Raw genomic sequence first — 25716 nt, forward strand, 5'->3', positions numbered from 1 at the left:
ATGACCAAATCGTGTTTTAGTTTTATTCATTTCTAGTTTAATGTATTTAATTGTGTTTGATATTCTGAATCCTTTTTAATAAGAAAGGAATGTTTCATTTTACTTCTGTTGTACTTTCTATATGCATATTGAGAAGCTTGACATATTTGTTTTATTTTATAGTTTACGATATGAAGAAAGAAAACCAAACGGTTTAAACTTCAGCTTAAAAAAGGAATAGCTGAAAATGTGCAAACAGTAAAGGTCGTCAGCAGGCCAAGGTAGAGAGCATATCTGAGGATAACAGCCGCACCGCTCTCTAACCCGATCAGAAAAAAACCTGAGAGGGACTGATGGACATCTGGAAGCCATAATGGGTGAGGTAATGAGACAAAAATGCTTCTCACCAGAAAGACGGGGAGATATGAGAGAATAGATAGGCTTTCCAGGATCTAAGATGAGGAGGGAAAACGGCAGAGAGGAGAGGGAAAAAATACTCAGGGACGGCCTTCCCTCATCAAGACCGACACACGCCTGCTGCTGGTAGGAGAAAACAACCACCACAGCCAATGAGATGGCCTTGTAATATAAAACAAACAAGAATGAACATTTCATCCATTTTCAAAGATCAAACCTCTAAAATCTAGCATTTATTCATTAAAAACCTGTTATCTCTCTACAAACATTTCCTTAAATGTTCTACTAGTGTCACTTCTACTTTAAAGTTTAACCTTAGAAGTATATAAAGCTAAAATGATTCATTCAGCAGTGTTTAATGCAAAGACGAGGCTTTCATCTATAAATAACAGCCCTCTTATTCCAAAGGTATTTCTAAGTTAAATAAAGAACGAGTAATAACAATTAACAGGGGCTGAATAAATAGTCAAACAGCATCACAGGAAAAACTGACGTAGTGTGATTTCACCAGCCTTGTCCTAAAAAGGGCAAGTGACTCTGCACAGGAGGTAAAACTCAGCTGCAGCTAGCTAACAGAAAGTCAGTCAATGAGTAAAATTTACAGATGATAATCCAACCAGATGTTTTTATGTCTCGAGCAGAGGATCCTGTAAGGAATAACCAACGCAAATGAGGAGATGATGGCTTTGAAAAAGGATTCATACCTATCAAACTTTTCTTAATGTGACAAATCTCTTAGTATTTTACTAACATTTTTTTTTGCAATAGACCAACAGAAATATTAAGAAGTTGGGAAACGTGAAAAATTAGCAAATATTTAGGTGTATATTGCTATTAGCTAAGCCCTTCATACCCTGACATGTTGCTTCAAGCTCAATCAATTCTGAGGTGCAAACTTTAACTAGGCCATTTCAAATCATAAACATGCACCGATCTAACCCAGCTAATCCTAGCTTCAGAGATCTGTAGTACCTCTGCCACTATCTCTGAACTTTTACTGCATCAACCTAAATTTCTTCCAGGATACTGCTATATTTATCCCCATACGTCTTCCCACTGACTGATCAGCTTCCCTCCTGAAGAAAATGGCACCTCCACAGCATGGTGCTGATAACAGATTGCACAGAGCTCTGAAAGCTTGGAAACTTCCTCCCTAACCGGTCCTCTGCGTTTCTTGGTTTTCACGCTGCTGTTTGTTCTCCATCAAGCCTCGGACTCCTGCACTGAACACCTAGAGTTAGATTACACATGTATAGACTCCATTTACCAATTAGGAGAATTTAAAAGGCTACATTTTATTTAGGGGTATGAGAGTAAAGGTTGAAAAACAAATTCACGCTGTTGAGGTTTTATTTTCCCTCCAGTTGACAAATCTTTTCTCACCCTCAGGGAATCTTTAATATAAAGCATTAAACATAATTTTAGGCACCAGATATCCATCAGAGACAAATGGGGAAATCATTTCTATCATTAGTAAACATGCTTTTAGAGCATTAAATCGCCTTAAACGCCAGACTGCACACCAGTAACACCAGAATTCCCAGTAGTGTCTGTGTGCAGTAACCCTTTGGGCCCCCATCTCTCCGCCACAGCTAACCACACATTCCACTCGATGCAGCGCTCGGTCTCTTCCTGGTGCTTCCCCCCCTTCCCTATCACATCTCAGTTTGTCTTTCTGTCTGGATCATTCCTGCTCTGTCACAATAATGAGAGGGCAGGGGTGGTTGGAGGTTTCAAGCTGAACAATCTGTCCTCTAAAGCATTAAACACACAGACAGGATGTTCCAAAAATATTAAGAAACCATAAACACCAAAGGAAAAAAAAAACAAAAACAGGAGGGAGGGAGGGGCCCGGCTTTGACTAAACAATACATGAGATCCGGTGTGAAATGGTTTGAAGCCTGATGGAGAGTGTGTGAACCCAGGGCAGTGCTGTGTATGTGCGCACCTTGCCACAGTTTCAGCTTTTTGTGACGTTTTACTTCAACTTTACAGGCTTCTACATACGTTTAACTCAACACTGCAAACAAGCCGACTTTCACGGCTCTGGCAGCACAGCACCCTGATACCGTCTGCAGATAGTAGAGATAACCCTGGTGTTAGGCAACTATCCTTATCAATCAGGAGATACACCAACAACTGAAACGAATCCTCCTGGACAACATATCTATGCTGATGATGCCACAGGCTTTGATGGTAATCTAGTACACACACTCCAGAAGTATTCCCACCCCTTTAACATAAACTTTAAGGTATTTTATTGGGTTTCAAATCAACAAGTAGAACATACCAGTAAATCGGAAGGACAGCTTTAAATTGTGGCTTATATTTCCACTTGATCCTTGATACCCGTAAATACCATCCAGAGCAGCCAACGGCCTTAAGAAATCTCCTGTTCAGTTATTAGAGTAGACCTTTGTGTAATTAAATGTCGCTGTAAATGCAGATGTTCTGCTAGGTATCATGGGTTTATTAGAGAACATTAGAGATAAAACAGCATCATAGAGATCAAAGAGCACAGCAGACAGAAGAGCAGTGGCAGTCTATAATATGGCGACATTATGGCGGCTTTTCCCATATAGGGCGGGATCAGCAGGAGATCCCTGCATGCCCTGGGTACTAGAGGCACAATGAGTTTAAAAAAAAAAAAAAAAAGGTCAAATTTAGGACAGATAGACAAATTCAGGGGAAACATCCTGTCCTTAAATCTGCAATGATTTTCTGACACAGAAATAGCATCATTCATATATTTATTTCATTCAAAACTCTTTTTCTATTTCTTATTTCTATTTCTAAACCATTGACACTTGTTGATGTATTGATTTAGGCCCAATAAAGCATATTTAATAACTTCTAAAAAGTCTATAGAGATTGTATTCCCCTCTTTAACCTAATTTTATAATGATACAGGGGAACAGTTTGCCCGTGGCCCCAAATGAGCTAGAATCGCCACTGTAGGAGATGAATAAAGCTCCAACTCTGTTGAGACATATTGTAAGATTGTGAAATATGTTGTGAATACATCACCATGGCAGCATCTGTGTGTGTCTTATTGCTAATAACTGCTCAGATTGCAGTAGTTGTTAGCTAGTATATTCTGTGTTATGAACCTGTTTTCAGTGCAAATGTAATGTTTAGTCAACTAGCATCTTAGATTTTTGTAATTGGGGTCAAAAATGTCAACTTGAAGTACCTGGTGAAAAAAAAAGGTTTTAGTTTTCCTTTTTAATCATTAATAAAATTGCAATAAACTCTTGTTTGGGTTTTTATTTACTTGCTCACAATGCGCAAATTAGACATTTTAACGAAACAAGCAAAGTGGTCCAATTTCTGTAGAACTTACTATAAAATCCTATAGGTTCGCCTCAATCCTGCCAACAAATAAACAGGCTGGTTTATTGATCAAAAGTCACTGGTTTTAATTGCCTAAATGCAATTAAAAAATTAAAATTAAACAATAAAAGGCCATAGCTGTAGTCAAGGGTCACCTAACTTCTACTCAAAGGGCCAAACTTTGGACACTACAGGTTTAGGACAGAGTCCAACAGCTGCAGGCCATTAGCCAAATCTTTAGTTCAGATAAGGAGATCAAGGAAGAAAATACATGCCAATCAAAACTAATATCTACATCAAAGTTACGTTTTATTCCTTATTAAATCATGGAGCCATTGGCTTAGGTTGAAGAACAATAATCCAAGCTTCAAACATCTAATAGAGAACCGTTCAATCCAGCACCCACCAAATACTGGAGAGGGTGTGGGACGTCTGGGATTAGGGCTAAAACAATCAGACTAATTATGATTAATCCATTATTAAAATAATTGTCAACAATCTTAGTAACTGATTAATTGTTAATCGTAGTCTGGAGTCATGCATTTAACTGTCAGACAAACCCAGGTTGAGCAGACTTCACAGAGGTTCACCTTCCAGACGCACTGTAGGTACGTTTAAATGCGAAAATCTCCCAGATCCAATCTAAACCTCTGTTGATCAAAAAATTCTACATTTTTGGACACTAAATAAAATGATCCAATCATTACGTGTCAATACGTTACCAAGCTTTCGATCAGATTAAATCAAGTCAGAAAAGCAAACTAAGAATCAACACATTAAAAACAAATGTTTCCAGTTTTTCTTCGCCCAGTTAGATATTTGAGCTCTTCCACAATGAACACATTACAGAGCCTTCCATGTTTGGATGTGCAATCGATTGTAGAGAGAGAATCCAGAAACCTAGCAGCTGTAAGTGCAGCAGATGTTTATTCATACAAGCCTCTGAAAACGATTCCCTTCCACTTCCGTCATGCATTGCTTTGTTTTACTATGCTGCATAAAATCGTTTAAGGATGTGAAAGTAAAATTTTAAAAGGTTGGAATATTTCAGTTTTCAGAAGCTGGCTTGAGTAGAAATATTATAACTATCATTTGTAAACAGTTGGACAGTTTTTCTTGAAAAATCTACTTGAAGAGACTAAATCAGTTTGCCCCACATTAGACAGAGATGCTCCCTCCAGACAGCTGTCTTCATCTTTTACTGCCAACAGGAACACTTGCTGCTCAAACGGTTTATATAGGATTCTTCTTAGAGCCAGAGCCTCTACATCAGCCTGCAAGGAAAAAAATAATAAAACAACTACTCTGTGGTTAGAAGGGCTGCAGCTTGGAATAAAGGGAATGAGCTGTGGGAACGTTCAGCGGCCTGTTCGATATTTTCCAGTATGAGCAGCGTAGAAATTCCAGCTGGCACGGCGGGCAGTGAGGAAAGCCGCCATATTGCGGTGCCTTCTTAACTTCCATCAGAACTTCATAAAGCTAGACTACACTGCTGGTTCTTCTCCAACACCACCATATCTCAGCTCTGACAAATACAACAGCAGTTTCTTCATTGCCTTTTCTGGGCTCATCCTCGCACGGATCAACCCCCTCCCCACCCGCCCCTGGTGGCCGATGGAAAATGAAGGGGGGGCTGCCTGTGTGTTTGCAGCCCTCTGATACAGCTCAGCACTGACGCTGCACCATTTAAGGATTTGATTCCCATTGGGCCACCCGTACTATAAATGGATCCAGACAAATGGATGAAAGCAGATTCTTGCTGAAGCTCCGATGAGGAATTTTATATCGACTCAAATGTTTATGGTTAAAGATGAGAAATCTCATCACATTCTGGTGGTCCAGGTTCTCCATGTTCACCTCCCACCAGCTGTCACACTAGCCCAATATATGACCCAGGTGTTTTCTATCAGGCATGAAGATCCGCTCAGCTCCAGGCTCCCTGTGGCAAAATGTGTCATGACAGTGGAAACCCAAGATCTCTTTAATTCACCAGAAACCCCCCCAGCTCCATGTGCTGAACGTTGGGGGGGTAGGCGACAGGAAGGACCTGAGGAAACAGCAGCAGCCCAGCAGCCTACATCTATAAACATTTCTAGAAGAAAGCTGAAATGAGAATTGCTACTTATGAAGCCGCTGCTGCTTAAAAATAAAAGTCCTGTCAAATCGCCTTCAAAATAAAGGCACATACATGGTATGGTTTCCATAAAGAAAGATGTAATAATCTGAATCAGTAACGAAGGATGAGAAAAAAATAAACACCCCAATCTTTTTAAACTAAGATTGGGGCCATTTAAAAGTGGCGTTAGTGGATCAGAGCGTTTAATATAATGTAGAGTGGACAAAATTCCTGTGGCTGTAGCTTAATGGATTTGTTAAATATAGTTTAGACAACAACCTGTAAAACTGAGCTTCCTTTCAGCTTTCTACATCCAACATTTACGAGCAGAGGAAACATTAGCAGGAGGAAGATCCTGTCAGCTGTGTCGTTATCGAGCGCCATCCCCAAGAAGGCTGTTGAAATAAAACTACAGGGGTTCGCTGGACAGAGGAGAGAGATTCCAACGAAACACAAAGTTTTTCTCAAAAAATAACATCTTCCACAGCTAAATAAAGCTGGCGGAAAAAAATGTAAACCAACTATTCTGCAACAGCAGCTTCCCATTTTAAGGGCTAATTATTCTCGGTTTGGCAATTTGCACAAATAAACCACCAGAAAAATAAATTATTTGTTTAAAAGGATCTCTACTTCATCCTGTTTTTTCCTGTTTGTGGGTCTACACACTCGGAGAGAGGTCAGAACAGAGCAAAGCTCCCAAAAAAACACATCTAGAGAAAGGAAACATCTTTAAACAACCAAACAGCGATTCTTGCAAACAGCATTTTCAGCCGACAGCAGATCTTTACCCTGCAAAGTCAAACTGACTAAAAACTGGAGAAAACCACTAGATTACTACTCTGCGCTTCCAAAATAATTGGAGGGCAGTGAAGTGCTATGTTATATATACACTGCGCTCTTCATAACAGAGACTTTCTAGGCCACAACTAGTCCCAGTCAAAGTAAAAAAGACTGACTTGGCTACTAATTATAACCTCCAGAATAAAAGGTGTCAGCGCTGGGACTTGTAACCAAAAGCATCCTGAAAATATCCATCTGGGAAGAGCTGGGCGTGTCGGGACGCGCCGCTGTTTCAGAGGAGGAGCGGCCTCGGAGAGGAAGGAGTTAGCAGACATTTGCTTTTAGAAAAAGTGCTAAGAGATGGTCTGAGGTCAAGTAAAAAGATATGCAAAATAGAACATAAAGGGAGCAGAAACGCGTGCGCACCATTCTGGCCTTTTCCACATGTAGCAGGATGTTGAGGAAGAACGAGACAGCTTTATGACTTTCAATCTTACATAAACAACATTAGAAATCCCTTAAAACGAATGAGAAATTCTCTGTTTTTGAGCCTGCATCTGAGCACGAAAAGATGGATACTGTCTGGACCATCAGTCTGTGGCGAATATTTCTTCTCTGCATCACACGTGTAACCTTTGTTTACGCACTTGGCAATAAGGTGGAGTTAAAAGTGAATTTCCTCCCAGAGGAGCTGAATTTTACTTTGCTTCAGACACCTTCAGTTTGATGATCAATGACTTTGATCCTTCATTTATTCCTAACAGAAAGTCGTGGTTGTTTTCAAGGATTCTGATTGGCTGACTAGTTTTTTGTTTTGCAGCACACCACAAAATAAGAACTCACTTCCAATGTTGTCTGCATTGTGATGTGTTTGGTACCATTGCGAACATCGATATCAACACTAAGCTAACATTTCACTTGGTGATGCTAATGCGCCAAACGTTGCTAACCACCATAAAGCATAAGAAGAAGCAGCAGAGATTGTATTTAATACTGTGGTTTCATTTTTCTGCTTTTCAAATGATAAAACACTTCAAAAGGATAAAAAAAAACAAAAAAAAACATCTACTTTCAGGTGGCTGCTTCTCAAAAATGATGACTTCAAATACGAGTTTTGCATTTGATTAACTGTCTGCACCCCAAAGAGGCAGGAGCTTTTTCTAGGAGCTGTTTTTATTACATTATTTTAAAAATCAGACTTTTTCATGGTAAAACCTTCAATTAAAACCTTCCAGAAAATTTGGGACATGAAACCAGATTGGTTTTTACATGTAGTCTTTTCCTGCAAACCAAATGAGAGGGCGTGATATTAGTCCTTTCCCTGGAAGGATGCTAACATTAGCCCGCTTTGCTATCAGCATTCCTGTCTGTATTTGACCAGTCAGGGACTCAGCTGCAGGCAGTCGGTAAATGTTGCAGCTTGTGTAACTTTTTGCTTATGTAAAATACTGGAAAACGAAGGAAAAGAATGGGAAAATCTGGCACGCCAAATAAAAAAGGAAAGAAAAGAAGTCCAAACAAGCTGCATTTAAGTTAGCGTTGCACCGATACTGATACCCATATGGGGCAGGGCCCCGATCCAGCACTAAAATGGTTGTATCGGTATCGGCGAGTACCAACAAATAGGGCACCAATACCATTCTAAGAGCCAAAAGTTTATTCAACTATTGTCACCCATTTCAGGTAGGCAATAAAAAGTTGAATATGAATATATACGTAAAGCGTTAAGAATACTGTATACAAATATGTAATGCGTTGATGTTGCACTAAATCATGACTTTGTACAAACAAAAGTTGTTTCTGCTATATCAATATTTTAATATATCAGTATTTGACCTTTAATAGTCATATCCATGGCGGTGCAGCATCCCTGCATTTTCGTCTAATTCATTTAAGCCTCCATGTTGGAGTTACCCATGCAGGAAGGCTCAAACCTTATCCATTTAGGCCTTATCCAGAAGCTGAGGCCCAACACTGTAAGCTGTGAGAACAAACAGCAGCCGAGCAACAGCAGGCAGACACCTAGATAACAGCTAGGAGGCTAATCACCTCCCTGATAAGTAGATTGAGTCAGCGTGGGAGGATACAGGGGCAGAGGGCGGCTTCTTGTTGTGACGAGGATGTGAGACGTGTAGAAAAATCACTCACACCTACTTTCCGATGTAGAGTAGCACCAGACATCAGTGGTTAGCTTTATGTTATTACAATCACCTGTATTTAGATGATGCTACGGCCCCATTGGTGGACATAACTATGGGCATAAAAGCAAGGTGCGCTTCACAGCAGATAAAAATAATCAACGGACTCAGAACCTGGTTTATGAAGTGACGACAACAACAATCAAAGAACAGGAAAATATGGCTTACCGAAACTTTCGCCAAATGGCTAAAATAAAGATAAATTTAAAGGCATGAAAGATTGGAGGCATTTTTCAGCAGGTTCAGAAGATGATGGAGAAGGAAAAATCGACGTGGAAGGACAGGAAAGCTTTGAAATAAAACAGTAGAGAGCCAAAGATGCAGCTCAGATGAACACCTGAGAAATATTAAATGAGCAGTAAGGATTACATAGTTTCCAATTAAGAATACGACATCATTTGGGGTTAATCTGACGAGTAGTATATTTCTTCTCCTGTCTAAACCGCTGCCTAATCAGGTAGAAATGAGTGACAGGCTCTGTATCAAACTAAAAACAATTCTGACTTTTTACAAAACTCTAAATGTAAATGCATTTTTCTCTCATCATGAAGAAAAAGATTATCCATTCATGGCAAAAATCGGCTTTTTCCTTCCTAAAACTGATCATTTTTATTCCAATTAGGGCTGAAACAATCAGATTAATGGATTATTGAAATAACTGTCAACTAATTTAGTAATGGATTAGTCGTTAACTGGAGTATAGAGACTGTAAAATATGCCTTTAGCTGACAGAGCGACCCACTTAGAGCAGTAATTATATAAAAATTGTAAAAAATGTATATTAACATTTTGCATTAAGATAAAAAAAAACTAATGTTTTTGTCCGTTACTATACTCTATCCAGATTTCCTCAAGTGTTTAGTTTCATATGGTTTAATTTTGCTGAAAAATCTTCTTTAAGGAACTTGGTTATGTGATTATTCATCGATTAATTGAAAAAATAATGACAGATTAATCAATTTGCAATATAATTATTAGTTGCAGCCATAATCTTCATAAACTAAGAATCCAGAGCACCATGAACAAACAGGAAGTACATAACTAAATGAAGTCATTCTCATTAGTCTAATCGGAAATACCTAAAAGGGGAGAAAATTGAATTTTAGGGGTTAACAGATTCACTCAGCAGCAGATTGTTGTGGTTTTCAGCAGAGAGGAAAAGCAGCGTGATGAAACAATATCTAAACAGGGGTGGAAAACATCTGCAAACAACAGACGGCCGTCCAAACAGTCAGAGGATTTCCTACAGAGATCCCTCAGGAGAGACGAGACGCGGAAGCAGGAAGCCAAACTACCACAGAGCGTCACTCAAAACTCTTTAATACATCTGCGGGTTGAACTGCAATCACAAATTCACTCTTATCCGCTTTGGAGGGAGACTGCTAAATGAAGCTGAATGAAACAGAGCTGATAAGGTAACGGTTTGTAGCCAGGCTGGTGAAGCTCTGCTCTTTTTTAATCTCAGAGAATCCTGCAAGACAGCCCGACGATTCAGACATCAGCTGAGAACACGATAGGATTAGCAGCACGTGAGACCCACCGGCGTGAATGACCGCCATTCAGGTGGAAAATGGATGAATGGTGCGGGCGAGCCGCTTGGTCGGCTAACATGATTGGAGTCATGCTTTGCAGCCAGAAAAAAAAGAAAAAACAGGAAGGTCAGAACAGCAAGTACAGACATATAGCAAGGGAGGTATATACTGTAGCAGAGGCCTAAATATAGACTGAATCCAAATGTCAGCGTCAGCTTTAGAGAGCAGACAACGACCTCAGCTGCCGTCTTCCTCAGCAGATCTGAGCCAAACCTGCGGCCTCGCCAAATCTATTCCAACCATTTCAATTTGTTCTCATCTCGGCTCTAATACTCCCACCCTAATTAGTCCCATTACCGCTCTAAACGTCAGTGGGCGCTGAAGAAACAAGCCACAGAATGCAAAGTTAAGCTCCAAAAAAAAAAAAATCTAGAAACCATCTTTAAATCAGTACGTATTCCTGACTTCAAAAATATAAGACAGTATCTTCACCTGAAACCAAATCTGAAAGCAGAAAATAACCACTGAGAATTCACATATTTTTGTGATATTTACAGATAAAAGTATACTGGAGATACCAGTTTTTCCTCATTCATAAGCAGAAAGAACACCGCAAACATTTAAATACCTGCTTAAAGGTTTTACATTCTGTCACCATTACAAGTACACCGACTTCTGTGCACTTTATTCGGATTTCTGTCGTTGACCGAAACCAGCAGCACACAGCTATGAAGAGGAGGGGGGGGGGGGTGTTGCTTTCACATTTTTATGGCAAATTAAACCTGCAGAGAGTAATCTATAATATTCAGACATTAAATCACATGCAGATACAGAGATGGCAGTCTTGGATTTTAGAGAGGGAAAAAAAAACAAATAAAAGCCACACTTTTAAGATTACTTGAAACAACCTTTTCTACAGCCACCATTTTTCTTCCCATTCACACCTATGCAGCAATTTATGCTGGGATTTACAAAAAAATCTCAACAAAACCAACTAAACTTTGCAGTTTTAATAAAAGAGAAGAACTGTGGATGCTACCGAGAGCTAAAAATAGACCATAACATCTAAAGACAGACCAATAGGTTACCCAGATGATTTTCTACTTATATTTTCGCATTTTCTTTTCTTTTCATGTGCACATGCTGGCCTATATATATGTGCATTCAGCAGAGATCATATGAAGCACCGGCTTTACCTGTCCTTCCATTTTCTATCAACTGTTTACCTGTTAACTTATCCTTCATTTTTGTTGAAAGTGAGACTTGTGTAACTTCTGTTGTCATTGCATCTTTTTCAGTCAAATAAATGGAGGAAAAAAAGTAATATCAGCTCTAAAAATTGACCAAAACCTACTAAGAGTATGCCCATAAAAAAAAGCATAAAACTACACATACAGAGAGCCTAGAGCTGCATCAGTGCAACATCACCACCAAAAACAGGATGATAGTTGTTGCTGACCACCTGCAGAAACATGGTTGGGAACCACTGCTCTAAAGGTCAAATAGTGATGCGCTTTAGTTGGTGTAAAAAGACCCTTGAGGTCTCTGCAACATGAGGTAGCAGGTTACAGTGTGTGCAGCAGATGTAGCATACGGGTTATGCAGCAAAGTGCTGCGCTGTCAGGTTTCTGCAGGGTCATAGGTATACTCAGCGCATGCAGAGGTAGACCGTGTTTCGTCCGTGCGGATGCATGTATTCCATATCCACCCAGAAAACTGCAACCGAGCATTCTCCATCACTGGGCAGAGCTGGGATGCAGCAGTCTGAGAGACAGAAAGGGAGGGGGCAGAGGAGGCACGAAGGGCAGGGACAGGAGGGGAGGGGGAGACGGGAGGAAGGAGAGCAAACAGAGGAAATAAAGGAAGGGGGCTAGAAAAGAGAGGGGAATGGAGAATAATTTAGCCTTGAGGAGATTCTGAGCGCTAAGCCGATGGACTGAGTAAGAGGAGGAAAGCAGGAGCAGACAGAGAGAGAATGAAGGGCAATCAGGGCCCCATCCAAACAGCTGCTGTTCTCCCTAACATTGCACCTCTGCTCCAGATTCCACAGCCTGTGGAGGGGCTGGGGCCTGAGTCAGCACTTTGTCCCACACCGAGCCGAGCCCACGGCTCAGAGCAGCCCGAGAACAGACAGGGGCTACGGCAAGTCTAGAGGGACAAACAGCTGCCATGCTTAGAAGTCTGAAGCTTCTCTTGGCTTTTTTCTGAACAAAAAGGAAGAAAAAAAAAAGTCTCCAACGGTATGAACACAGATCCAATAATATATGCACCAAGTACCTTTAAATCTGTGCTGTTGGTTCCATGTCCTGCCCACAGCAGTCAGAGTGAGTTTAACAGAGTGGCAGAAGTCAAACACAGCAGCAAGTGAAAGATGATCAAGGCCTCATGACCGAGGCACAGATGGTGCAGGAAGGAAAGAACAAAATCCCCATAAATAAAACAGAGGACTGAATGTTAGTCAGCCAGCTGAATAACCAACAGCCAGGCTAACATGCTGATTCATTCAGAAACAACCCAAGAACAAACTCATTTAAAACTATCATGCTATAGTTTGATTAGAACTGGATTCCTCTGTTTCATACCAGCAAAGCTTTGATTGAAAGGAGCCACTTTTGGGACACTTTTCATCCCTTTGTGCTTTTATTCTCTCAGTAATATCAGCTTTAAAGTAGGAGCAGTACATAAAATATTACAGTTTTCGGTAGTGAGGCTAAATGCACCTCCTTATGGGGAAACACAAGTAAAATGATGCATGAAAACCAGGAGAAAGCTTATCAGATCAAAAACGATATATCTAAGGAGTTATCAGAAATGTTAACAGGGAGGATTTATTATAAGATCAACACAAATCTAGACTTTTTATTTAATATCAAATAAATGTCCTATTTATCGCTATCATTAATTGAAAATGGACATAGTTTAAGAAAGTGTCTTTAAAGTACATCAGCTTTTTGATAGACCGACTCAAAGCTGATCTATGTTAGCAATAGTTGTCCGAGTGTTGCTCATACCTACATTTCATGGCAGAAAGCAGGACTTTTACACAAAACAATGAAGTTTCTCTTTTTTTGGGATGTTTTATGAAGGAAGTAAGTGAGAATGGTTAGTTGTAGACATTTCTTGGTGTGACTTAACAAAGGCCCTGGCAGAATGTCGCTGTCGCTGACGTATAGCGCCCCTTTTCTGGGGCTGTGGACAGAGACAAAACTATGAGGCTAAAGATGCTTGCCAGCTGGCTGCTGGACCAAATCAGCTAAATGGAAGCTGAAAGTGTTCAGCTTCTCCAAACTCACCCAGTAACAACAACAAAGAGGACAATGTGACTCTGTCTGTGGCTGAGATGAATTTGTCGCTAAATGAGAAGATTCTAATTGCTCCACTGAGATGAAGAACCACAACAGAACCAGCAGACATATTGTCCTTCCTTTTTACACCAGAACGCTGACATCACTAGCGGCTCAGACTGCAGGGGGAATAACCGACTAGACGGGAGAATGAGGAGAAGCAAAGGTAAAGAGGAGAGACCCCAGGGGCCCTGAGAGGCGGGCTAATGACCTACGTCCGCAGGGAGACACAGGAAGGAAGCGGACTCTGCCCGTGCCGCTTTCTGATGACGCATCACAATTAGCAGCAGCCATTAATGTGCCTACAAAGCTCCCAGACAGATCCATGTGGGGGGAGGAGGTGTGAAAGGCCAGCTGTAAATACTCTGATGCTGAAGATTCTGGATACCCGCTGCATGGACTGCAGAGTTTCCCAAACCATCACAGATAGTTTTAGAAAGAGAGATAAAAGCTTTGCTTGATGACAGTTTCTGCACATCACTGAGCTTACCCCGTCATAATTGAATTAGCAGCAGGAATAAAATAGGCTTAAAGCTCTTGAGGCTCATTTGGAGTGAATTTAAAATGACATTTGGACAATTAGTAAAGGAGAAGGACACCTTAACGTCCTTTAGTGTTGGACTTTCCCTCTTAAATCACTAAACGCTGCGAGAGAAGAGGATGGCTCGGCTGTGACTGCGAGTCCTCAGAGGAGGGTGGAAAAGGCTGTGCATTTGTGAGAAAGAGTGACAGACCGCCATCTGTGTGCTGGTGCGATCTGGGAATCCACCAGCGAGGAAACAAACAGCCCAACGACCTTGTTCAGTCCCCGCAACGCTCCAAACACTGGATATGAGTGAGCTGTAGAGTACACAATGACACAATGGGATCCAGCTGCCCCCCCACCACTTCCTCATATGACATCATGTGCCGGTTTGGTCTCAGCCAGTTCTGAGTCCTTGTGGTTCCTTCCTGCTCTCCGTGTGTCCGCCACCAAGCAGGAAGACCGCCGAAGAGGAGAGCGAGGACGTCCTAATGTCGAAAACCAGAGAGAAGACGGCGGATTTGTTTAAACCTCAAGGTTAAAGGTCATAGCTGCACTTTTATCACAATAAATACTTCCACAGTGTGTCATAGTGCATCATAGTGCAGATTAAATGTTTTTAATCTTTTTTTTTTATAAATTTCACAGATCAAATATGTCTGGTTACGATGCAACAAGATTCTCCACCCAAAGTAGGTTGAAGTCACATGAGCTCAGATGGTAGCAGCTTCTTCACAGTTTAACGTTTCCCCAAATTCAAGCCGAAAACAGAAAGAAAACGGTGAACAAGAGTCACGATGTTGAGCCTTGAAGCCTAAAAAGCAGGCCCAGAGAACTGACATTTGGGCTCCCTTGACTGATTGCTTTCGCCTATGAGGGCTCCTGACAGACAGAAAAAGAGCACGCCCACTGGCACAGAAAGCTGTGGGTCACTTTGACATAACGATGAGCTGCATTGAATTTAGGGGCAGATTATACTTCTGCATCCGCACACATCAAATGTCGCTTGGGTCTGGTCGCCAACCAGTTTTGCTGCTATGCTTCTGCACCGTTGGTCTGGAATTTCTAGGGACGCACAGCAGTTTTCCGCCAAAGCAAAAGGGGGAGTTGAGAACTCACAAGAACTTTGGTGGCGCCAGCAGGACTGTTTATATTCAAAAACAAAAATGGTTCCTCAGTTCCTAAAAATGGAAACACCCGGCGCCCAAGCCACAAAAACGACAACAAAGACCACACAAAAGGCAGAAAAAGCACAAAAAACACCAACCACAGCTCCGCCCACTCTCCCCACAGGCCCGCGAGGGCTGCCAACCGTCTGAACAATAGGAAGCATAGTCAGGAAGGTATGCGACCACGCCCAAAACACCCCAATCACGCCAAACACCAAACACGTCAAAACCGCCAAAAGATCTGACAGATGCAAAGGCTACAGAGCAGAAGCATAAAAAGCACAAAAGGGCCTATAATGTAGAGAACGTAAAGACGTAGAGTCTCTAAAGTCTCACGACGAAAACCTAGAAAGGTTGTGTATTAAGGAAAGGTTCAAACCCAGCAGTGTGCTTAATTAATTTCCAATTGTTAAATGAGTCTTTTTCCCTTTTGATAATTCTTGACAATGTTTGTTCACATTTTGGCCTGTGCAGCAAAATTACTTTATTTTAGCATCCATGCTGCTTCCGCTCTCCGTCACTTTTCAGCATCTCGCAGCTGGGAAGATTTGTACCTGTGTGAACAGTCCCAGACAGAAAAACACGGTGGATGAGCAGCTCCTACTGGTGAGGGTTCAAAAAAATTAATAAAGTAATGCTGTACCGGGATACAGTGCCAGTTTAGAATGGTATTGACAATAATATCGGCTGTGGTTAGTTAATAATTTCTACATTGTTTTGCACATAAAAAAAAAAAACTCAGAAAACCATAAATTATAGTCATTTATTCATGTGTCATTTATTTGAATGCTTATTTAACTAGTATCCATGGTTCTGTTGAGAAAACATGTTCAATGTTGAGATTGAAAAAAAAGTAAAGTATCTTTGAAACATTTATTTTAATTATTCACTATTTTTATCCCCATGGTATTAAAAATAAAACCTTGTATTTAATATTTTCCTCAGTATCGATACAGAGTTTGACATTTCAGTACGGTAACATCCCTACCATCTATTGTCATCCTATGATTTGGCCCAATATTATTAGAAATTGACTTATAGAGGATTTTTAAGGCGGACACCGATTATTCTGATATCTGATATTTTTTAGACAGATTATCGAAGCCAATACTGCTTCACAGTAAAAAAAAAAAATTTTTTTAAACATAAAAATAACAATAACCATAAACAAATCTAACTAAGCCTTAACAATGGATAGTAAATGGAGGGGCGGCCATGCATTTGCTCCACATGGTCTCAAGGCATTAATTAGTCAGCCTACGAATGGGTGTATGGCTTGATACTGATAGAAGAAAAAAATGCTAAATTTGGTCAAAATTGGTAAAAATCTTAAATAAAAATTTCAGTCACTCTTAGATGACACATTGGAAACATCTAGAGCTAAACTATTTTGACAAAAATCTAAATTGCGATTATTTTCAACCAAAATGCGATTTTATTTAGATTTTTCTTTGCACTAACCCCAAGATGTTTCATCCCAAGGCTTTCTGTTTTTAAAAGCTTGCTTATCCAGAGTCCATTGTTGCAGGACTTTATAGTAATCGTTCAGTGAAAAGGTGTTAACTTCTACTTGCATGCATGGATCTACGTGCTAGCTGCAAGTCTCTCTGTGTGGAGACGAACCAAATTCAAGCATTTAATCACTTACTAAAGTGCAGGAAGGAGAAATATAGTGTCCTCGTCATTTTGTTAAACTCCCTGAGCATGCGTGGGTTCTCTCCGGGTACTCCGGCTTCCTCTCACCGCCCAAAAACATTACTTTTAGGTTAATTGGCTTGTCTAAATTCTCCTTAGGTGTGAGTGCCCCATGTTGCCCTGCGATGAACCAGCGACCTCTCCAGGGTGTAGCCTGCCTCTCGCCCGTAGACAGCTGGAGATAGGCACCAGCACCCCTTGTGACCCCACTTGGGATAAGTGTGACAGAAAATGGATGGATAAATAGATGTATGCATCTAATGTCAAATGATGCCAAAGCTGTCGGGGCCGTCTTATTTCAATGAATAACACATTCCTGATCTATATTCACAGATGTGTTATATTAGCTTTTATGTTAATTATAAATTTAAATTTCTGTTAAACATTTAGTACCATTAAAGTCGTAGGGAAACGGCTGTTCCAACCGTTGCATTTTCAAATTCTCCCGAGGGGTCCACGACTTTACACAAGTTAATAATGTGAATGTGTTTAGTCGTTTATCAAGGGGTGGGATTGTTGCAAGCAAGTTTGGTTGTGGCTGGTGTCTCAGAAGCATCTTGCTAACCAGTTAGCAACTTAGTGCTAGCAGGTTCCCGATGGGAAATTACATTATTTAGAGGAGGAAAGTGGGGATGCCTCGCAACTCTGCCAGTTCTGTTAGCTCTACGCCTGCCGAAGACGCAGACGTCCATCCCCGTGAACACTGGGACGGAATTCTATGGTAAAGAAAATTATTCTTATTTCAACTCTTGCGTATATTTGCTGCGACATATGAATCAAGATGCTATGACCAAAAAAAATTGATTGACAGATGAACGTTGATATATGATTGCCATTGCAATTTAGTTGTTATGGCTGATGTATAACTAATAAGATAACAAAAAAAACCCACAGATTTTAAGACAGGATTTTTTTTTTTTTTTAATTATCTAACTTTTGGGGAAAAATGGTCTGATAAAGGCTACATTTATATACACGTTTAAACCAGAATGATTTGACATTTAAATATGATTTCACTATGACTTTAAGTTGTGGTATTTCCACTCCACTCCACTCCCCGCATCAACACGTCTCGCTAAGTAGCTTCCAGTCGCTTAAAGCTAACCAGAACCCATGTCTGTTCTTGTAGCCCATAGGCTAACTATCCTTCAAACCATGTGACGCAGAAATACTTTTATCAAATGAACAAACTGAAAGTTTACTGATGTGGAAGCAGCTCATCTGGTCTGTTTAGTAACGGGAAAAACAGGGAGGAACTCCAGGAGATAGCCCAGTAAGGCAAAGCCACAATAATGTGTGTTAGTGAGCTTCTCCCATGAGTGTGAGGGCGTGCTGCCAATGAAAGCCTTGCAGGGTGGAGCACACATCAGCTGCAGCTCAACAGCTGGTCACTGTGGGCCAACGCCGAATGTGGACTGGGAAAAGGTCAGGCGGCCTCCCCCTGGTTGGTGCTGCTGCCGCTTTTCATCCATCTGTCTGTTAAAGATGGACGCAAACACCAACAGAGACGGATTTTCTGAAGCAGAACTCACTATATTGAGTGTTATGCAACAATATCAATATCCAGGTTGGAGTTATGCAAGTTTTACGCAACTTTTCAGGAATGAATCAATATGAAAGTGAAAGTGTCAATATCTGTCAGACTGTTCTCTGGCAAAAAAATTTCGATCATATTACACAGAATCAGTCAAAACAGCCATAATGGGGGGGGTGGTAGATCCAGAAGAAGCAGGATGCTGCTGTGGGTCATTTAGGGGTCTCATTCCAGCTAAAAATGGAGTGGATGCAAAACAAGGAAGGGAAGCAAACCTTATAAAAATGTTTGTCTTCTTCTCTGGCTTTTAAAGATTTGCAGGAAAAGGGAGGGGGGGGGCATGGCTTCCACCTTTGTCACATCCGTGTGGTTGTAAAAACACGTACAGGCGCAGCTACAAAGAGGTTGGACCTCTTGGTGGCTGCTCATGAGCTGCGGAGGTCTAAGGTTTCATAGCAGCCCCATCTTGAACCATTTTTCTACATGTAGGATTACAGCGTGCTTTGAGAGGCTGTTTAACGCCGTACGTCTGCTTCCAATTGGCTACGAGGGGAGTTTGTGTCCATAAAGCAGAGATAGACGGCCAGCGTTTCCTAGAACGGTCCGAATACCCCAGAGTGTTACACATGTAACAGGTGTGCATGTTTTCCCTTTGACCCTGTGGCTGGGTGTTCCTCCACAGATGAAAAAAAAACACAAAGTGGGAGTGGCGACACTCTCAGACCTTTTATTTTCCCTTTAAAAAGGACAAGACAGGACTTGACCCTAATTCTATCCTAATTTTGTTGCTGGCTGTAAAAGAAAGGTGCGGTCTGCTGATCTGGGAGTCTCAACGCAGTGCTGGAATCCAGACGAGACTATTTCCTTTAGACAACGATGGAAAGCTTCCTCCATTATGGTTTAAGGATTTACTCCCATTGGTGTTTATTCAGCAAAAACAAACAGTTTATATACATATATATATAAAAAAAAAAAAAACAGAAACGACCCGGAAACAGTACTGGGGAGATACTTAAACTAGGAATCCAAATATTTATTTTTTTCCCAAAAAACATAAAAGGTACAGCTCTAAGTTTGTTTTAAAGCAGCAGCTTGACAAACACTATGTTGATTAATTTTTTGTTTATTTTAAGACAACTGTCTTCCTTCAACTCATTACTGGAGACAAACCATCTGACTGAGAAAAAGAGTATGTATGAAGTCCGTATAAAAGTTTCTGTCTGCATCGCTCATATGAGCTTATTTTTCAAAAGATTTGAAATTTTTCCACTCTGTCAGATTCACCATTAGTAAGTGAAAATGGGCAGGAGCCTGTAGGACGGCCTTACGTAAACATATCACCAGAATGATTGACAATTAGGAGGACCACTTATTTCAATGATCCACCTGGAAAAAAAACATCCTCCACTATACCTTTAAGTATTGTTTTCTTTTTAACTATAATAACTGGATCAATCCTTTTCTGTCATTCCACACTATAAAATAAGGTGTAAAAGTACATATGATGCTGATATCCTATCGGGTTATCATTGGCATCAGTCAGTAGTCAAAGTTGCAATATCAGTCCCCCTCTAAGTTCTGAATATTTACCTCAGATAGCTGATCAGCTTTTCCAGAAAATACAGAAACGTGCATCATAGGTGAGGCTTGTGCAGCAGTGACACTACAGTCAGTTACCAATCTTGGATTAAGTTAGCTGATGCTAAGCTGTTCCTTTTATAGTTAAAGTTGGACAATTAAATGAAATTAAATGGGGGGAAAAAACTGAAGAGACTAGATTATTGGTCACTGCAATTTTAGCAACTAGGGGCACTAGACATGTAACTCCCACATATAAAGTCGTAGGGAAGCGGCTGTTCCAGCCGTTTAAATTTCCGAATTCTCCCGAGTGGTGCCCAACTTAATAAAGAAAAGTTGATTGGTCAATTATCAAGGGAGCAGGAAAGATCACAAGCAAGTTTGGTTGTAGCCAGTTTCTCGGAAGCATCTTGCTAACCAGTTAGCAACTTAGTGCTAGTAGGTTCCCAATAGGAAATTCCATTGGGACCAAGTAGCACTAAATTGGTGACTTAGAAACAACACTGTCAAGGAACGCTATGGACAGAGGAAACATGCAAGAGGAGGAGAGATTTGTGTCAGAAGTCGTGGATGAGTCTCCTCCATCATACATGTTTTATTGAGAGGAGGAAAGCGGGGATGGAGATGTTGTGGAAGAGGATGATGAATTAAGATGCTGTGACCAAAAAAATTTGCCTTACAGATGACCGTTCATATATGATTAGCCGAATTTAGGTGTTCAGGCTGACGTATAACTAACTGGCCTGCATAAGATAACTTTTGGGACAATATGGTCTGATAAAGAGTACATTTATATACACCTTTAAGCCAGAATGAGTTGACATTTAAATACGACTTCCCTACGACTTTAAAGCTCCTGAAGGCTAGTGCTGGCACTGCGATTTTGCTTAACACATTTTTAATTGCATTAGACCAATTTAGACCAGCAGCAGGAGAAGTCATGAAGTTACAACAAAAGATAAGGAAACATTCACCCCTCTAGATTACATCCTGTTTGCCAATGCTCACACAGAGCATCAAAACGCACCAAGTGCTGCATTTTAAATTATTAATATATCTCAAATTATGCTAGCACATGGGTCAAAACTTACAATGTCTACTTAAACAAGAATAAGACATTAACTTCATCACTCCAGCCCATTAGATGGCGATAATACGCTTTAGGGGGTTCTACCTCACAGAAAGGAAGTTAAGAGTTGCAGCTAAAGCAAAGATTCATACCTAGAAGAAATAAGCATTTCTTTAGGCCACAGTAAAGTCCTATGACTATGTAGTCTGATCAAGAGGATCTAAGGTGCATCCAATTTTTATTTCATGGCAAAACTGGACAGCACTATTAAAAAAAAATGATGCTAGGGAAGTAAGGCTTTAAACACCAGTTAAAAAAAATCCCCCTTGAACCCAAACAAGCCAGGTTAGCGACTCTAGTCATTGTGCACCTGATCCAATGAGACATTAAATCTCTTAGGTTTTCCTGAAATAAGAAAAAAACACTAAAGTTTATCAAAGGCATTAACTAGTCTTAAAACTTCATTGAATACCATATAACAGGACCATAAAGAGACCCATTAAGTAAAGAGCAGAAAACAGGCAGCAGCAGCAGCAACATGGCCCCTCTGGACGAATGACAGCTCGGACACAACACGCGACAGCGCGTTGTGTCTGGCTGGGATAAGCCAAGAGTTTCTAGTGTCAACACAGGAAAATGTCAGGATGAAGTCACAAGTTGGCACCGCACTGCTCTTTGAAAAGCCAGGGGGAGAGTGCTGGCATCATTGATGGCGATCAGCTGACAACCAGTGACCAGGAGCCAAAACCAGGGGTCCTAAAAAGCAAACAGACCCCAGCTCCAAAAGCAGAGGATGCATGTTGCCTTTTTTCACTTTAAACTCAAAATAAGGAGTTTTTCTGGACAAAAAAAACAAACATCTCAGCCAGATGCTAGACCAACTCTCCAGCTGCAATCCCATTTTGGGATGACTCCCACCGATTGGCTGAACCAAACAGAGCCTGTTGCTGCCTGCTTTAACCATTCCTGCAATGCAGCCCCCTTCAAACAGGACGCCAGCAACATACGCTGCAGCAACCCGTAGCTTTCCATGATCCACGTGTTTCTTAATGCCTCCTGTATTATTAATCTGTCTTGATTCATGTTTCTGCCTGCGAAGGGAACAATCTGCTCCTGCATCGCTGCACTTCTTTTTTTTTTTTTTTTAAAAGCTTTAAAAAAAAAAAAGTAGAGAGGGAGAGAGACGAGCGAGGCATGCTCCGGCAGCGAGCTGGGCCTCTGCACTAGATAATAAAAAAAAAAAAAAAAAGGTGAGTTGTTCACATTCCAGCTTCATGCACAAACCAAACCCCAAAGTCACACACACATGCTTAAACACACAAACACACAAAGTGCTTCTGGCGAGGCAAAAGGATCGCATTGTTTGTGTCTGTGGCCCTTCTGCCTCATGGCTTTTTGCCTCTCGTCTAAAGTTTGACACCATTATGAGCGACATGGTCGAAAACCGATCAAGGTTCACCTAAAACTATGCAAAGAAAAAAAAAAAAAAACAACCCAAAAACAAATAAAAAGCTGGTGTGAAATCTAAACAGCTGTCAGCCCTCTCAGCCTCTGCTCCTCAGATCGTTTTTTTCATATGTAGCAAACCGAAAACCACATCAAATCAGCTTCAATAACCAAATTAATAAAAATTATTTAGGTGCAAATATTCATTCTAGTTATATTTTAAACAAGTAAAAAAAAATGATTTAATTGAGAAGAGTAAAAGCGCAGCAACTTTATTTCAGCCAGCTGACTGGTAGTGCACAGCAACCTAGAGAGATCTCATTAAATCAAAGGAACAACATGGAGGGTTTTTTAAACCTTAAAATAGAGAACATTGGCTGCAAATGATCTCCACCATTCATTTCAGAGAAATACTTTCTTTGCAACCAAACAAAACTCCTTAAAATTAGTGTATTTGAAGCAGGTAAAAAGGATAATCTGCCAAGGAAAATAAGAAAATATATATTTTTCCTTATTTTAGGCATACGTAATCCGTTTCCATTGGCGAAGTGTCTAAATACCTGCTCAAAACAAGATACTATACACCGATTTTAAGAAAAAACAACCTACTTTGATTGCAAATTGACATGCAATATGTCAAAGAGGGCTTCATTTTTTATCCACCGATTCTTATTGATGCAAAAATGAACATGCTGGAGTGAAGATGCACCAACAAAGCACCAGAAGTTAGCACTTTATTTTAATTTAGTGCATAAAAGATGATATTCACCCATCAAGTTATCAATAATCTCATCATTTATGAATCAGTACATAAATATCAATAGGAAAGGATATGGTACCAGTTGTAATGGGTGTATTTCTACATAGAAGAGGAGGAAAAGGTCTTCTAACTCTCTTTAAATACTTTTCCTGTAACCCTGACAGCTTGCCATGTGTTGTGACTTGCCAAGCCATATAAAAACTTTTGATTACACAAGAACACAGAGGCCTTGCAGCAAGAGAGAGAAAAGCCAAGTGAGTCCTTACTACTACTATAAAAGGAATGTGAAGGTGAAGGGAGGGCCACTGCACCACCAACATTGCTATTATCTTCCCTCAGAGTCAGGGAGGCTGAGCTGCACAGGAGCCAAACAATAAGTTTAAAAACACTCACCCCAGTCCAGAAACTCCAGGATATTCTTCTCCCTTCTAATGGGGGAGTTGTTGCACTCATCGTACAGGCACACCAGTATATCCAGCAGGGTTTCCACACTCATACACTGGCCATTAGACTGAGCTGGCCCATCCAGGACCAGCTTCTCCAGCTTCTTCAAACGCACCTCTCCCGACATGATTAATCAGGCCTGTTAGCTTCGAAAAAGGCAATCAGATGGCGAATAAAAAAATAAAACAGGGAGGAAATGCCTTCCGGTGCTGTTGGTTAGCGCAGGTTGGGCCTGGAGAGAAGTTCCCTCACCTTGAGGATGTGTTGAAAATAATCAAAGTTTATGCTGAGGACACGCTGCGTTTAAAACCGAGCCTTTCATGATCTCCCAGTACAGATCCAGTATCCATACGGTGGGTGAGATGTAAGCGATTCCCCCATTTTAAGCCCTATTTCCCATCCGAGGTGCAGAAGAAAGCGGGTAGGCTAGTCCGAGGCTGCCCCCAGGCCGGTGGATTCCTGCAGCTCTTCTCCTCTGGGAAACACTCTATTATCAAAGTCGGTTCCTTTCTTTTGAGGGTTCAGCAGTGTCCTGTTAGCTGGTACCGAAGCACGGGTTTGGGTTTTCCCATTCTTCCAGTGAGTCCGTAAACGCAACGGCAGGTCCGCAGTGCTACAGCCCCCAGCGCCCCTCCTCTGCTCCGGGAATGAAAGGAGGCTTAGCGGTGCTAGCTTAGCTCCGGAGCTAACGCTACTTTTCTTCTCCTCTAAATGCCATCTTTCTCCGGCGGCTGTTGCCTCTTTTTTTCCCCACTAGAAGACCCAGAGGAAACGCAGAGTTCTAGTCTTTATCCAACGCTTTTTCTTTTAATCTCAAACTCACTGTTGGCAGTTATGTTCCTTAAATCCCATTATTCGTCCAGAAACTAAACGTCTCTTTAGTTTGTCTGCAGTTAGTTCGGGAGTTTCCAGTCGTTTCGGTTAAAATGCGGCTCTTTTTTTTTTTTTTTGTTCAAGGTTGCAGAGAAACTCGTTTCACGTTAAATAATAAAAAAAGGAAAAACAAAAAAAATGGGTGAAAAAAGGAGACAAACTGTACCGTGGTCCTGCTTATTCCGGGACACTGGCTGAATGTCCCCCCTCCTCCTGTCTTTTCCTTTCCTTTGCACCGCCCGCCTGCCTGCCTGCCTCCCCCGCCGGTCTACCGCTGCCTGTCTTTGCACAGTCAGGCTGCCAGAGACTGTCCACGGGAGGAGACAGCCGAGCGGACCCCTCCTTCGGGAACGCCGCAATGGATTGTGGGAAATCAGCAGCCTGATTTTCATGCACTGGAAAAACTAGCAAAAAATAATGTATTTACCCTTAATTTGAGTAGGTAAATGAGATAATTTGAGTATTTTTACTCTTAAAATAAGATGATTAGATAATATACACTTGAAATAAGACAATGCAGTTGTTTTTTTCTTATTTTAAGTGTATATTGCCTTGTTCCATTGGCAAAATGTCTCTTTTACCTCCTCAAGCAGAGAATAAATGCACCTATTTTAAGAAAAAAATGACTTTGAATTTGATTTTTTTCTAGTGTGGGATTTTGTCTTATCTGTTTGTTGGATCCTTGTAAACGATATGAATAACGTTTTAAGAGAACCCAAAAGTGAAAAGAATATTAGGAATTGTTCTAGTCTGTTTTGTTTTTTTGGGGTTTTTTTGCAAAGTAACCCCAAAATACACGGGTACTTAACTTTATTTGTTAATTTGTTGCTAACTTACTTACCTATTTTATCCCTCCTAAATTGTTTTGTTTTATTTTAACATTCTAAAAAACCCTTTTCTTGTTGAATAAATTGTATATAAAGATT

The 25716-nt window shown here is 40.7% G+C and overlaps 1 protein-coding gene across 6 annotated transcripts in view; it reads right to left on the bottom strand.

Annotated features, from left to right (window-relative positions):
• Nucleotides 1–25030, bottom strand: part of cdc42bpa (CDC42 binding protein kinase alpha) — a 75190-nt gene extending 50160 nt beyond the window's left edge. For 2 of the 6 annotated variants that reach the window (XM_015391887.1, XM_015391889.1), the window contains exon 1: nt 23867–25028. In XM_015391887.1, the coding sequence (XP_015247373.1) occupies nt 23867–24044 (178 nt within the window). In that variant the 5' untranslated portion in view covers nt 24045–25028. Of the gene's footprint in view, nt 1–23866 lie in introns of all 6 variants that reach the window. The other 4 variants (XM_015391886.1, XM_015391884.1, XM_015391888.1 and 1 more) reach the window with 3 other exon arrangements.
• Between the last annotated feature and the right edge of the window lie 686 nt (nt 25031–25716).

This window comes from Cyprinodon variegatus, unplaced genomic scaffold (genome assembly GCF_000732505.1).
Source record: "Cyprinodon variegatus isolate N-32 unplaced genomic scaffold, C_variegatus-1.0 Scaffold563, whole genome shotgun sequence".
NCBI classification, from domain to species: Eukaryota; Metazoa; Chordata; class Actinopteri; order Cyprinodontiformes; family Cyprinodontidae; genus Cyprinodon; species Cyprinodon variegatus.